We start from the raw sequence: 16,162 nt of genomic DNA, 5'->3' as shown, positions 1-16,162 counted from the left end.
GGTCAATAACAGTCTTTGAGGTGACTGTCCAAGTATGTCACTGGGGGAACATTTAAATTTGTAACCTAATAAAGGGATTTTTCAGCCTGGTTGCCTCATTTTGACCTTAAGCAAATTTGACCAAATCTACAGTACAAGGCTCTACTTAATCCTCTAGTATGTGACCTCTACCATCCACAGAGCTTTAGTAATGGCCTTTGACCTTGCTCACATCATTGTGCCTTTCACTGTCTGTACTACTTCTACCCAAGACGTCTACGTAATTGTAAAAAAAATTCTGGGAATTGGCAAGGTGTGGTGGCTCACACCTATAATCCCAGCACTTTGATTAGCAGAGGTGGGCAGATCACTTGAGGTCAGGAGTTCAAGACCAGCCTGGCCAACATGGCGAAACCCCATCTCTTCTAAAAATACAAAAATTAGCCGGGCGTGGTGGTGCATGCCTGTAGTCCCAGCTACTCGGGAGGCTGAGCCAGGAGAATCACTTGAACCCGGGAGGCAGAGCTTGCAATGAGCCAAGATCAAGACACTGCACTCCAGCCTGGGTGACAGAACAAGACTCTGTCTCAAAACAAACAAAAAAATTCTGGAAATTTTCCTTTACAATTTGCATGGTTGGTTTCTAAATGAAGCTACTAGAGTACACTTTCAGGTGGTTACTCTTCATGGTTTTCTCCCACGACATTATCAATATATGTTCACTTGCATATCTACAATAATACTTCTGCTTTAATTCAGTATATCGGTATACCCTGTGTTTTTTTAGACGGTTGCTTCACTGGCTGTGGGTAGGGTGGGGCTATCACCTACTTTGCTGTCAGGGGGACACCCAGGACTGCTGATAATTACAGATTGCTCTGAACTTTCCTTAAATTAACATATTTTCCTCATTCCAAACTTATGCTTTGAACTTCATGTTTTCAACTACCTTTTAAAAAAATACTTTTTTTTTTTTTTTTTTTTTTTGAGACGGAGTCTAGTTCTGTCGCCCAGGCTGGAGTGCAGTGGCACGATCTCGGCTCACTGCAAGCTCCACCTCCCGGGTTCACTCCATTCTCCTGGCTCAGCCTCCTGAGTAGCTGGGACTACAGGCGCCCACCACCGCGCCCGGCTAATTTTTTGTATTTTTAGTAGAGACAGGGTTTCACTGTGATCTCGATCTCCTGACCTCGTGATCCGCCCGCCTCGGCCTCCCAAAGTGCTGGGATTACAGGCATGAGCCACCGAATAATTACCTTTTTCCCAGGTGAAAATATAACAAAAACTATTCTAAATGGAGGAGTAAATAATGATAAAGAAAACTAGAAAAATCAGCCAGGCACAGTGGCTCACGCCTGTAATTCCAGAGCTTTGGGAGGCTGAGGCAGGAGGATCACGAGGTCAGGAGATCGAGACCATCCTGGTTAACACAGTGAAACCCTGTCTCTACTAAAAAATACAAAAAATTAGCCGGGCGTGGTGGCGGGCGCCTGTAGTCCCAGCTACTTAGGAGGCTGAGGCAGGAGAATGGTGTGAACCTGGGAGGCAGAGCTTGCAGTGAGCCGAGAGCGCCACTGCACTCCAGCCTGGGCAACAGAGCAAGACTCCGTCTCAGAAAAAAAAAGAAAACTAGAAAAATCATTTGTGTTTTTGTGGCAAATTCACCATGTCAGGAAGGAGAACTACTCATTTGCATGTTTGTAAACAACACATCTGATCAGGTGCAATTTTAAAAAGTGATTTGTGGTAGCTAATTTTTGTGTAATTATAAGTGACCCAACCAACCAAAACAATGGATCAAAGCATGACCAAAAACCATGAGGGCCTTCCTGGACTTGCCCAGAAATCATCCATCCCACCTGCTCTGATCTGGCAGTCTGGCAGGCCTTGGCCAGCATGATGTAAGCAAACTCAGCTCTCACAGCAGGAGCATGATTAATGTCACTGGTTCTCCAACAATACAAAAACAGCAACACTTTTAATTACAAATCGCTCATAGTGTTTCTCAGCTTCAGAGATTTTCATGAAAAACACAGTATGTTTCTGATTTTGTTTGTATATGATATGTATGACCAAACTCTTATTAAATGCAAAAAGAAGCAGCCCCCTTTCCCCCTCAAAACTTTAAAAAGTGCTGATTCTGCAGGAACATACTTCATTCATATTTCAGGTACCCAGCACTGCATATGTCCCCACATTTGAGGTGCATCCATTTTAGAAACCAGCTTGATATTTTGTGATCACATTCTGGGTATGGGTTTAAATACAATCACAGTAAATTATTTTGTAACTTGGTTCACATTTTTGGATACAATATACAGGCCAAAAATATGCATAATTATTCTTTAATTTGGCTCCAAGAACTTTAATACTGAAAAACCAAAAGGGCTCCAGTACTAATTTCTGATTTAAAAGGTAACTGTGATACTATCATATATAATTTTTGGTTTTTGTCCCACGTTCCTGGCTCATAGCTCCTGTAACTCTTGTAATTTCCTAAGTGACTGAGCAATCTTTTGTTAAAATATTTGGCTTTTTGCCCATAGTTCTTGAAACAGCTCTGAGGTTGAGTTGATCACAAATGGCCAACTCTTTTATCAATCATGCCTATGTAATGAAGCCCCACTAAAAATCCAAAAGGGACCTACCTCCCCTTCCCCTTCTTCCTCCATACAAAAACAAACAAACAAAAAACAAAACAGAACAAAAAAACCCACAAACCCACAAAAGGACTGAATTCAGGGGCTTCCCAGAAGCTGAACAAGAACATTCCACCTGCTAAGAGAGTGGTGCACCAACTCCACACGGATGGAAGCTTCTACACTTGGGACCCATACAGACCTTGCCCTATGTATCCCTTCATCTGGCTGTTCATTTGTATCCTTTAAAACTGTGGTCCCCAACCTTTTTGGCACCAGGGATTGGTTTTGTGGAAGACAATTTTTCCACGGACTGGGGGTTGGGGGATATGGTTTCAGGATGAAACTGTTCCACCTCAGATTCTCAAGCATTAGTTAGATTCTCATAAGGACCACGTAACCTCTATCTCTCGCATGCACAGTTTACAGCAGGGTTCACACTCCTAAGAGAATCTTATGTCACCTGATTTGACAGGAGATGGAGCTCAGGCAGTAATGCTCACTTGCCCACCACTCACCTCCTGCTGTGTGGCCTCGTTCCTAACAGGTCACAGACCACTACCAACCAGTCTACGGCCCGGGGATTGGGGACCACTGCTTTAAAATATCAGCAGGGCATGGTGGCTCATGCCTGTAATCCCAGCACTTTGGGAGGCGAAGGTGGGAGGATCACTTGAGCCCAGGAGTTCCAGACCAGCCTGGGCAACAGGGTGAGTCCTGTTTCTACAAAAAATTAAAACTTTAGCTAGCCATGGTGGTGTGTGCCTATAGTCTCAATTACTCAGGAGGCTAAGGCGGGAGGATTGCTTGAGCCCAAGAGTCTGAGGCTGCAGTGAGTGATGATAGTGCCACTGCACTCCAGCCTGGGTGACACAGTGAGACCCTGTCTCAAAAAGAAACCAAAAAAACTGGCTGGGCATGGTGGCTCACGCCTGTAATCCCAGCACTTTGGGAGGCCGAGGCAGGTGGATCATTTGAGGTTAGGAGTTCGAGACCAGCCTGGTCAACATGGTGAAACCCTATTTCTACTAAAGATATAAAAATTAGCTGGGTGTGGTGGTACACACCTGTAATCCCAGCTACTTGGGAGGCTGAGGCACAAGAATTGCTTGAACCCGGGAGATGGAGGTTGCAATGAGCCAAGATCATGCCACTGCACTCCAGCCTGGGCGATAGAGTGAGACTCCATCTAAAAACAATAAATAAATAAAAATAAAATAAAAGTAAAAATTTTAAAAAAAATCTTTCATATGGGAGGCCAATGTGGGAGGATCACTTGAGGCCAAGAGCTCAAGATCAACCTGGGCACACAGGGAGACCCCGTCTCTACAAAAAAAATTAAAAAATTAGCCCAGCGTGGTGATGCACACCTATAGTTCCAGCTACTTGGGAAGCTGAGGCAGAAGGATTATTTAAGCTCAGGAGTTTAAGGTTGCAGTGAGCCATGATCATGCCACTGTACTCTAGCCTGGGTGACAGAGTGAGAACCTGCAAATAATTAAAAAAAAAAGGGCCAGGCACAGTGGCTCACACCAGTAATCCCAGCACTTTGGAAGGCCAAGGCAAGTGGATCACTTGAGGTCAGGATTTCGAGACCAGCCTGTCAACATGGCGAAACCCCATCTCTACTAAAAAAAAATACACACACACACACACACACACACACAAATTAGCCAGGCATGGTGGTGCAAGCCTCTGTAATGCCAGCAACCCGGGAGGTTGAGGCATAAGAATCACTTGAACCTGGGAGGTGGAGGTTGCAATGAGCTGAGATCGTGCCACTGTACTTCAGCCTGGGCAACAGAGTGAGACTCTGTCACAAAACAAAACAAAACAAAACAAAACTAGAAAAAAAGAAAAAGCTTTATAATAAACTGGTAAACATGCTTCCCTGAGTGCTATCAGCCATTCTAGTAAATTAACTGAACCCAGTTAGGAGGGTTTCATGGAAACTCCAATTTTTAGCCAGCTAGTCAGAAGCACAGGTAAAACAACCCGGGGCTTGCACCTGGCATTGGAAGTGGGCAGCAGTCTTGTGGGACTAAGCCCTCAAACCTGTGGATCTGATACTATCTCCAGGCAGATAGTGTCAGAATTGAATTGGAGGACACCCAGCTGGTGTCTGAGGCAGGACTGATTGCTTGCTTGATGTGTGGGGAAAAAAAACACCTTACATCTGGTGTCAGAAGTGTGTTGTGAGAGTATAGCAGGAGAAACTGAGTCTGTTTTTCTACTCATACACAGTAACTTAACCAGGGACAGTTAGAGAATGATGGCCTGAGGTCTTGTGACTGATGTGGGTATCTATACATGACTGTGATTCCAGGGGCTGGCCAGAGCTATGCCATTCTTTAGGGAGACACTTAGCACCCCTCCATGCAAGAACACAAAGCCTGAGAGTCATTATGGCCTCTTCTAAGCCAACTGCTAAGCCTCAAAGCAAGGATGTGCCAGGCATTCCAACATCACCACCGCCACCGTGGGACAAGGTTCAGTTTAAGTGTACAGGCTTATTCCCCACCCCCAACCCCCCTAAAAACAGGTTCTAGCTTTCCATCTCTTCTTGGCTGGTAGTTCTCTACAGAGCGGTTCTAGTTTGAGCATCTCTTCTTAACTGTCCCATCTGCTTCTTAGATTCTTTCTGATGCCCTGTAAATAACACCTTTAGTAACTTGAGGCTCTGGGCTGAGGTCAAGGTTTCAAAAATCTGGTGTGTGACATCTCTAAAGGCCAATAGCTTTTCCCTGCTTTAAAGGTAATTACATACCATATTCTATAGCCTAGAAGATCTTGCTCTTTTGGGAAAGTGAAAGGCCACAAGAACATGCAGAACTGAGGGGAAGCAGATTTTCCCACAGAACTCTAGGCATGTTCCCTTTTATGCTTTAAGTTTAGTACTTCAATATACTGAAAAGTGTGCTTCCTTCCAAACTAGTTTCTGCCTAGAGATGATTCCCAGGGAGGAGGAAGGAAGTTACTGGCTTCATATCTCCACCTAAAGTTAGGATACCTAACAGGACTCTGACAGTATTCCTAGAAAAGAAAGAAGGCCCCTCTCACCTTTGCCGCTTAACTCTCCAGCAGGCTGAGTATGGTGATGGTACTTTGTACACCTCAATTTTACCTGTATATGACCTCTGCCCTATTCCCAGAGGCTCTTGTGAGGCATCGTGACATTCTTGCCTAGAGACATAACCTGCCAAGAGCAGCTGAGTCCTCAGATCCGTGTCTAGTGTCTAGTGTGGGTGCACCAGAATCTACCTGGTCTTTAGGCTGGCATCCCAATGATACTTGACCGTTTATCAGCAGTCCTGCTGGTATCAGGTACTCAGCCAGGATCCCAGCTCTTACCTTACCCAAACTGAACTATTCAAGCTCAGCACATTTCCTAAGAGAATAATCTGGTCATTGCCTCAGCTTAAATGTCATGTCATTTTTTTCCAGAAAGCCTTCTCTGACCTGGCAGAAGAGCAAGGTATCCCAGCTATATGCTCTTACAGTGCCATGTAATTTTGCTATCATAGCATTCAACATTTAACAGAGTATTAGAATTCATCTTTCAATGTGGTGAAGACAGAGACTCTCTCTTTTTTTTTTTTGAGACGGAGTCTCACTCTGCCACTCAGGCTAGAGTGCAATGATGCGATCTCGGCTCACTGCAACCTCCGCCGCCCAGGTTCAAGCAGTTCTCCTGCCTCAGCGTCCCCAGTAGCTGGGATTACAGGCACCCACCACCACGCCCAGCTAATTTTTGTATTTTGAGTAGAGACAGGGTTTCACCATGTTGGTCAGGCTGGTCTCGAACTCCTGACCTCAGGTGATTTACCCAACTCGGCCTCCCAAAGTGCTGGGATTACAGGCATGAGCCATCGCACCTGGCTGAGACTCTGTCTTTTCACTAAATAACCTCAGGGCCTGACATGTAGTAAATACTTAATACATATTTGATAGACGGTTATTCATCTGATAATTACTGATTGGTACATCTCTGCATTTGGCACCATACTAGGCACCAGGGATACAGTAGTTAGCAAAATCAGACATAATCTCCTGCCCTAACCAAGTATACATACTAATTACCTATGTCACAAACTGGCATAAAGTTATAGCTGTGGTATTATGAAGAAGAACCTGGTGCTGTGATTCCCCACAGCAGTGACAACTGAGCTAAGATAAGTAGGAAGGGTGGGACGTTAAGGAGAAGAGAGGTGGGCAGAGAGAAGAGCACTCCCTGCAGTAGCTGCATGCAACATATGCACAGGCTTGTGATGAGAGGAATGAGGATGGCATGTCCAACCTGCCAAGGAAAGTGGGATGAGGCTGGGAGATGACAGGGCCGAGACCACACAGAAGCTTGTGGGCAAGGTTGAAGCTTCTGGACTTTAATCCTAATTACAATGGTAAATCACTGAAGGATTTTAAGCTAGTAAGTAGTAGCGAAGATGGAAAAGGGCCACCTGAGATAAAATGGGCAATATTTTGTGATGAATTTGATATAAGGGTGAGGGAAAGAGGTATCAAGGAGAACTTGTCTAATGGATAGATGGTGGTGCCATTTATTGAGATGAGGAACAATGGCAGAGGACCTCACTGTTGGAGGTGAAAATCACAAGTTTGGTTTTAGACATGTTGAGTCTGAGGTTCCAATAAGGATGTGCATGCAGTTGTCTAAGATCTCTAGGGGTCTGTACTAGAAACAGAAATACAAATTTACAAGTCATCTGTGAAAGGTTGTAACTAAAGAAGAGGGGCATGACTGAGATCTATTAGGGAGAAAATACAAATTTGAAGAGAAAAGGTGACTCAGGATCAAAGTTTGAGGAAGGTCACCATCTAATGGCTGGGAAGGGAATTCTACTTTCTCTGTGAAGAGGTCAGGGTCTCTACCGGGAAAGGGGGAGAAAGTGTGGACCAGAGATTTAAAAAGAGTAGAGAGTGGGAAAGAGAGCTGACCACAGAAACATGGAAAGATAGCTGGGCCATATTCAGGACCTATCTGAAGTGGGTGATCATGAATTTAAAGTGGAATGAGCTGGGCGTGGTGGCTCAGCCTGTAATCCCAGCACTTGAGAAGCTGAGGCGGGCAGATCACTTGAGGTTAGGAGTTTGAGACCAGCCTGGCCAACATGATGAATCCCTGTCTCTACTAAAAATAGAAACATTAGCCATGCGTGGTGCACGCATCTGTCATCTCCTGAGGCAGGAGAATCACCCGAACCTGGGAGGTGGAGGTTACAGTGAGCCGAGATCATGACACTGCACTCCAGCCTGGGCAACAGAATGAGACTCCATCTCAAAAACAAAAAAAACGTGGACTCAAGGCCAGGTGTGGTGGCTCATGCCTGCAATTCCAGCTTTGGAAGGCTGAGGCAGGAGGATTACTTGAGCCTAAGAATTCAAGGCTGCAGTGAGCTGTGATTGTGCCACTGCACTCCAGCCCAGGCAATAAAGTGAGACCCTGTCTCAAACAAACAAACAAAAAACAACAACAACAAAAACCAGTGGAATAAATCTGCCCTGTTATGTTCTTTTTTCCAGCAGTGCTTGTTGCTCTTGTGTACACATACAGAGAACACATAGTTAAATGAACAAATAAAGGACCAAACAAGTAGTAGAAGACAAAGACACTTGACACACTTCAGGAACAGAAGCAAAGATGAAGAACAAAGTCTGCTGCTGCTGTGATAAAGACTCTATTCCTCTATTTGACCCACAAATAGCACCCACATCCCACTGCTAACCTTTAGTAGAGCTGGAGGCTGACGCAGGTCGAGAAGATCGTTTACGATGTCCATTTTCCACACTTTCAGAAGCCACAGTTGGCTCTTCAGTTCGGGAGTTTCTTCGGCTCGGGATTTTGGACTTTTCAACTATCTCTTTGGGCTCACTGCTGACAGAAGCAAAAAATTTCCAAGCAGGTGAGGGAATCAGGCCACACAAACAACGGGCTCTTCAGATAGTTTCATTCGTAAAGTAGGAGACTAAGAACTATATAGTTATTCTGGAGAGAAAGCAGTTCAACCTGGGGCAATAAGCACTATTGCCTTCTATATTACTGGGGGTTTAAAAGCGAGTCTAGCTTATTACATTAGTAAAAACAAAATAGTAAAGCATAATGTTGGTGAAATTGTAGAAAAACTGGTAAAAGATATAAAAAAAATTGGAACAAAACTCCCCTAATTCCTCACCCATTTTCTTATCTTTTTTTCTTTTATTTCTTCTTTTTTTTCAGACAGAGTGTTACCCTGTCGCCCAGGCTGGAGAGCAGGGGTGTTATCTCAGCTCACTGCGACTCCTACCTCCTGGGTTCAGGCAATTCACCTGCCTCAACCTCCTGAGTAGCTGGAACTACAGCCATGTGCCACCATGCTCTGCTAATTTTTGTCTTTTTAGTAGAGATGGGGTTTTACCACACTAGCCAGGATGGTCTTAAACCCTGACCTCAAGTGATCCACCCACCTCGGCCTCCCAAAGTGTGGGATTACAGGTGTGAGCTATTGCACCAGGCCCCTCATCCATTTTCCTAAGGTAGGAATAGTCCCCTTCAAAAATTACAACATTTTGGATTTTGTAAATGTTTAGAATCATGAAAAAGGTCTTTAATATGTCTGAAAATTGCTAATAACTCAAAATAGTATATAAACCTAGGAAATTATTAACTATATTGGCATTTACTAATGATCCTGGTAGAGTCAGATAACAGCATATTAGAAGCCACAGTATGGGGATAATTCACAATATACTGCTAGGTATATTGATTGTCCCCACCCCAAACCCCTTTTCTTAGTATATGAAGATTTAAAATTGGTAATATTCACTGTTATTGAGGATACAGGAACAAAAACATTTACATACACTCCTAATTGGAGTGTAAATTGTGTAACCTAGCAGTTCTCAAAAGGAGGCAATTTTGCTTCTTAGTGGACATTTAGCAACGTTTGGAGACATTTTTGATTGTCACAACTTGAGAAGGGTGCTACTGGAATCTTTTGGGTACAGGCCAGGGATGCCACTAAACATAAGCCCCACACAACAGTTATCTGGCCCCAAAGCTCAATAATGTTGAGGCTGAGAAACTCTGGTGTAACCCTTGACTCAGCAATCCCATTTCTAGGTGCCTAAGGAAACAAATCTTTTTACAGAGCTCCACACATAAGGAAGTTAAAACATTTTATTTGTACTAGTGAAAACAGAAGACCTAAATGCCTAACGATAGTAGATTAGTTGGCTAAATCATGGCACATCCATATGGAGTCATGAAAAATCATGTTATTTAATGACAAAAACGATTCGCGACACATTACCAAGTGGGAAAAACTTACCAACATAATGAACAGTATAATTCCATTTTCATTGTTATATATGTTGAGTATATATGTAACTACATATGAATAAATATGAGCTATATACACATAAATCTTTTGTTGTTGTTGTTTGTTTTTAAGATGGAGTCTTGGCCGGGCGCGGTGGCTCAAGCCTGTAATCCCAGCACTTTGGGAGGCCGAGACGGGCGGATCATGATGTCAGGAGATCGAGACCATCCTGGCTAACACAGTGAAACCCCGTCTCTACTAAAAAATACAAAAAAATAGCCGGGCGAGGTGGCCGGCGCCTGTAGTCCCAGCTACTCGGGAGGCTGAGGCAGGAGAATGGCGCAAACCCGGGAGGCGGAGCTTGCAGTGAGCTGAGATCTGGCCACTGCACTCCAGCCTGGGCGACAGCGCGAGACTCCCTCTCAAAAAAAAAAAAAAAAAAAAAAGATGGAGTCTTGCTCTGTCACCCAGGCTGGAGTGCAGTGGCACGATCACAGCCCAGTGCCAACTCATTACAGGCGTGAGCCACAACGCCCAGCCCTATACACATAAATCTGACACAATATATTTGGGTGCATACTGTGTGAAAAAGACTAGAAGTAGATGAACTACTAGTTTGAGTTGTAGGAATACTGGTTTACTGGTGAGTTATTTTCTTCTTTGTAATTCTCTGATCTGAATTTCTGGTTTTCCTTAATGAACTTTTTACACTTTCATGGTTCAAAAATGCATGTTAAAATTATTAGAAAAAAATTCCTTTAGACAATTAAATTTGCTTGCAAGACATGTACCAAATACAAATAATGCAACAAAGCAAAAAAAAAACTGGTCAAAAGGCTGCCTCTTCTGGGAAGTCTTCCATGACCTCATTTCCCAAGTACAGCCGTCTCTTTTGTGTCTTGGGTTCACAGTCTTTATCTGGCATTCTAGAGCACCCATCAGATTGTACATCATGTTCTATTTTAATGTTTTGTGCCTTCAACTAGACTGTAAGCTTCTTAAGGACACAGACCATAACCTGATTGTCAACTATCCCTACCCTTCCACTGTTCACTCCTGCCAGAGGACCCTTTGCTAGTAGCACCGTGGTTGGGAACTGAGCCACACTGTTCACTCCCATAGTTTTATGTATAACAGCTGCCCCACACCCAACCATAAGCCAAGGTAAGTCAAGGAGAGGTGAGGCTGAAGCTGGGGTGGAATTACAAGTCAGAGGGATTTACACCTCCTTTGAGAGGTAGTGAAGACGACTTTCTGGCTAGGAGCCCAGAAAATGGTCAAAGCTTCTGAGGAAATAAAATTCTTTTAAAAAAATTTTTTTTTTTTTTTGAGATGGAGTTTTGCTCTTGTTGCCTAGGCTGGAGTGCAATGGTGTGATCTCGGCTCACGTCAACCTCTACCTCCCAGGTTCAAGCGATTCTCCTGTCTCAGCCTCCTGAGTAGCTGGGATTACAGGCATGCGACACCACGCCCAGCAAATTTTTGTATTTTCAGTAAAGACGGGGTTTCACCATGTTGGCCAGGTTGGTCTCGAACTCCTGACCTCAAATGATCCGCCCGCCTCGGCCTCCCAAAGTGCTGGCTGGGATTATAGGCATAAGCCACCATGCCCAGCCGAATTTTTTTGTTTTTTTTGAGGCAGGATGTCACTCTGTTCCCCAGACTGGAGTGTGGGTAGTGCAATCATGGCTCATTGCAGCCTTGACCTCCCAGGCTCAAGTGATCCTCCCACCTTAGCCTCCTGAGTAGCTGGGACTACAGGCAAGTGCCACCATAACCAGCTAATTTTTTATTAATTTTTTATTAATTTTTCGTAGAGACAGGGTCTCCCTATGTTGCCCAGGCTGGGCAACTCCTGAGCTCAACCAATCCTCCCTCCTTGGCCTCCCAAAATGCTGGGGTTACAAGCATGAGCCACTGTACCTGGCTAGATGGTTCCTAATGAAAGTGCCTCTTTCTCCTGGCAAAACAAAAGCCACAGCAAGACTCTCCTGTTTTTTATGGTCAATGCTCAGGTATCGCTGGAAACAAATACCCCAAAGGCATTTTTGGTCTAATTAGCTTCTTTCTCTAGACAAATTGCTGGTGCATGTTTGAGAAATGCAGATGAATTCAAACATTAGCCCAATCCAAATAAAACCAGACAGGCAGAGTGGTATAGTAGGAGTAGCAATGAATTTGGAATGAGATGAACAAGGGTCAAGTCTTAGCTATGCATTTATTGACTATGCTATTTAATGCTCTATGTTCTAGACTCTTTTTTTTTTTTTTTTTTTTTTTAAGATAGAGTCTTACTCTGTTGCTCATGTTGGAGTGCAGTGGGCAGGACTACGGCTCACTGCAACCTCGACTTCCCTGGGCTCAGGTGATCCTCCCACCTCAGCCTCCCAAGTAGCTGGGACTACAGGCGCGTACCACTATGCCCAGCTAATTTTTTGTATAGACAGGGTTTCACTATGTTGCCCACGCTGGTCTCAAACTCCTGGGTTCAAGCCATCTGCCTACCTTGGCCTCCCAGAGTGTTGGGAGTACAGGTGTGAGCCACCGAGCCCGGCCATTCTAGACTCTTTTTTCTTTTCTCTCTTTTTTTAGACAGAATCTCACTCTGTCGCCCAGGCTGCAGTACAGTGGCATGATCTCGGCTCACTGCAACCTCCGCCTCCCAGGTTCAAGTTACTCTCCTGCCTCAGCCTCCCAAGCAGCTGGGATTATAGGCATGCGTCACCATGCCTGGCTAATTTTTGTAGTTTTAGTAGAGACGGGGTCTTACCACGTTGGCCAGGTTGGTATCAAACTCCTGACCTCAAATGATCCGCCCGCCTCGGCCTCCCAAAGTGCTGGGATTACAGGCGTGAGCCACTGCGCCCAGCCTTGTTCTAGACTCTTGATCTATAAATCCCATCTTGTCTGCTGCAATACATAGGTTAAATGTCAGGGCTCTGAAGTCAGAAGGCTTGGGTTTGAATCTAACCTTCACCATTTACTAACTCTGTGACCTTGGGGAATTTAGTTAACCTTTCTGAGCTTTAGATTCCTCATCTATAAGACAGAATTTACTTTCCTAATAGATACTGTGAAAACTAGATGAGATAATACATCTAGGGCGCTTGTAGCTCAAACTATTAAGGATGCATGGCATGGAACAACATTCAAATAAATGGTGGCTATTAACCTCCTCACAGGGATGATATTAAGATTAAATGAAAAAAATATTGTGAAAGTGTTTTATGAAGTTGCTGTACAATTATGAGAAGTTCTTTAAAATATTATCCAGTGCATTCCTACACTAAAAGAGGCAAGGCTGGGCATGGTGGCTCACGCCTGTAATCCCAGAGGCTGAGACGGGTGGATCACTTGAGGTCAGGAGTTCAAGACCAGCCTGGCCAACATGGTGAAACCCCGTCTCTACTAAAAATACAAAAATTAGCTGGGCGTGGTGGTGCACCAAGATCGTGCCACTGCACACCAGCCTGGGCGACAGAGCAAGACTGCCTCCAAAAAAAGCCATGACTTTTGGAAAACGGTAATATTCCTCTCCATAGAGCTAATGAAGTTGAAGCCATAGATGTATTTCATTTTGTAGGGTTATGTGGAGCAGCACAGTGTAACAGAAAAAAGCACAGGTTTTAGGTCAGATCCTGCCTGGCTTTCTCCTTCTTTCGCCTTGAGGGTCAAACAACTGTTCTTTAGAAGACAGTTGCAAGGACTATTATTAATATCAATGGTAACAACAGCTCCCATATATTGAACATTTACTATTTCCTCATTATGCTGAGTGCTGAACGTGTTACCTCATTCAGCTTTGAAAACAACCATAAAAGGTAGAAACTTAGCCTCCAAGTTTTATTAAGAGAAATGTTACCTCTGAGGGATTAGGACTCAAGACATCTCTCTACGTTAGCAGTAAAAACAGACTGGCGTGAGAGTGAAGGAAAAGGACAAGGTGAAGAGAGGTTTAAAGACTGAGAAACCTGATACCTTTCAAAGAGGCTTATGCTGTGTTCATGCTACGTCTGCAGAAATGATCATCTTACCTTTGTCCAGAGACTATGCCAGCATTTACCTCCAGCTCTGTAAAAAAATGTAAAGGATAGAAATGAAATGTGGGAGCTGCCACGGAGAGAAGCTAGGAGTCTACAAGAATTCTCAATGCCCTATTTAGGCTAAAGTGTCCCTGTGCCCAGAAGGATTCTCACCCTACATGGTATGGAGACAAAGCTGGCACAGATACAACTTGGTTTGTTTGAGACATAAGACACTTGGTCTATTTTTATTTCTACGCCACACTGTGAAATAACCTGTTTGGATTAATAGAACTAAGTTCACCCTTCCTCGTTTGTATCTCATCCAGTTACAACCAGGTTAGCAAAATAAGTCTCTTCCTCTCATGTGGAAGAGACTGTTTTCATTTTAAAACATCTCCACCTTCTTGGCATTTTTTAAAAAAAGCAATCTTCAAATATGTCTTGAATATCTATTAAGGATGCATTCTTCTCAAAAGGACTTCCTCACTGAGTGTTAGAGGGCATAGTGCTTTGCTTTCAGATATTGCCTTTAGACCCCATTCTATTCCTTTCTTTCTCAACCTCCCAGCAATGCCCTCCAAGCAAGGAAAATCTCAGTAATTCGTCTCACAGCGTTTTGCATCAATGAGCACACTCTGGGTTTGCCAGGCACTTCTTCCTCAGCACCAGCAGAAAAACATTTGCTTTCGCTATTATGTGCCTTTAGGTAGTTCCATCTTTTCCAAAAGCCTTCCCTGATGTACCAGAGAGTGGTGATCTATCTTGCCTCTGGCCTCCCATAGCCCTACACCTGTTCCCCCATTGAGGGAATTCAGCACCTCATTACTCAGTGTATATGTCTAACCTACTCTACTAATTACATGGTAACCTTAAAGGCAGTGAAGTTAAGAGTGCCTGGTTCAAAATTTTGGCTTCAATGCTTATTAGCCATGTAACCTTGGGTAAATTACCTGACATCTCTGTGCTCAGTGCCTTATCTAAAAAATGGGAATAACCACATTACTCACTTCAAAGTTAAGAAGATGAAATAATGCATGTAGAAATTTTAGTATGGCAACTGACACTTAGTCATAACTCAATCTTATTAGCTATTATTATTGCTATGAAGATCAGGTTGATGCAGCCTTCCATGTAAGGAGGTTGGACTACTCTGCCTTTAATGCAAGGTGCTAGTAGAAGGGAATCTTTAATGGGACGCTGAGGCAAAGGAATTGCTTGAATCCAGGAGGCGGGGATTGCAGTGAGCCAAGATCACGCCACTGCACTCCAGTCTGGTGACAGAGCAAGACTTCGTCTTAAAAAAAAAAAAAAAAGGGAAGGGAATCTTTGCTTCTCATTGCTGTTTAGCCTCCTGTATTTGTACCCACAAAGCCTGAAAACCCATCCACAAGAAATAGACACCAATTCACTGAGTCTCTGCTACTTTGCTGGCCTGGCTGGAAGATATAAACTCAGGTAATGTGTGCTCAAAAGTGAAAACGACTCAAGTCAAAAGAGGTGCTCCTACTGTTATTTTATTTTTTTGAGACAGGGTCTCACTCTGTCCCCCAGGCTGGGGTACAGTGGTGCTCACTGCAACCCCCACCTCCAGGGTTCAAGCAATTCTCCTGCCTCAGCCTCCCAAGTAGCTGGGACTACAGGCACACACTACCACGCCCAACTAATTTTTGTATTTTTAGTAGAAACAGGGTTTAGACATGTTGGCCAGTCTTGTCTTGAACTGGCCTCAAGTGATCCGCCCGCCTCGGCCTCCCAAAGTGCTGAGATTACAGGCATGAGCCACCGCACCTGGCCTGTTTTTATTTTTGGGGGGACGGTCTCACTCTGTCTCCCAGGCTAGAGTGCAGTGGGATCACAGCTCACTGCAGCCTCAACTGGACTCCTTGGGGTCAGATGATCCTCCTACCTCGGCCTCCCAAGTAGCATGCATGCCAAGCCCAACTAATTTTTAAAAATTTTTTGTAGAGATGGCGTTTTGCTACGTTGCCCAGGGTGATCTTGAACCCCTGGGGCTCAATCATTCCCCCCGTCTCAGCCTCCTAAAGCACTGGGGTTACAGGCATGAGTCATCACACCCAGCCTAGTTTGCTCTTTTTTTTGAGACAGAGTTTTGCTCTTGTTGCCCAGGCTAGAGTTCAATGGTTCAATCTCCGGCTCACCACAACCTCTGCATCCCAGGTTCAAGCGATTCTCCTGCCTCAGCCTC

The 16,162-nt window shown here is 44.2% G+C and overlaps 1 protein-coding gene across 7 annotated transcripts in view; it reads right to left on the bottom strand.

The window, feature by feature from the left end:
* Nucleotides 1-16,162, bottom strand: part of NCOA6 (nuclear receptor coactivator 6) — a 117,524-nt gene that overhangs the window by 5,474 nt on the left and 95,888 nt on the right. For 6 of the 7 annotated variants that reach the window (XM_050806976.1, XM_050806983.1, XM_050806980.1 and 3 more), the window contains 2 exons: nt 13,966-14,002; nt 8,360-8,508 (listed from right to left, as the gene is read on the bottom strand). In XM_050806976.1, coding sequence (XP_050662933.1) covers nt 8,360-8,508; nt 13,966-14,002 — 186 coding nt within the window. The remainder of the gene's footprint in view (nt 1-8,359; nt 8,509-13,965; nt 14,003-16,162) is intronic. The other variant, XM_050806978.1, reaches the window with a different exon arrangement.

This window comes from Macaca thibetana, chromosome 10 (assembly GCF_024542745.1).
Source record: "Macaca thibetana thibetana isolate TM-01 chromosome 10, ASM2454274v1, whole genome shotgun sequence".
Taxonomy (NCBI): domain Eukaryota; kingdom Metazoa; phylum Chordata; class Mammalia; order Primates; family Cercopithecidae; genus Macaca; species Macaca thibetana.
This window is presented reverse-complemented; position numbering and strand designations above follow the sequence as displayed.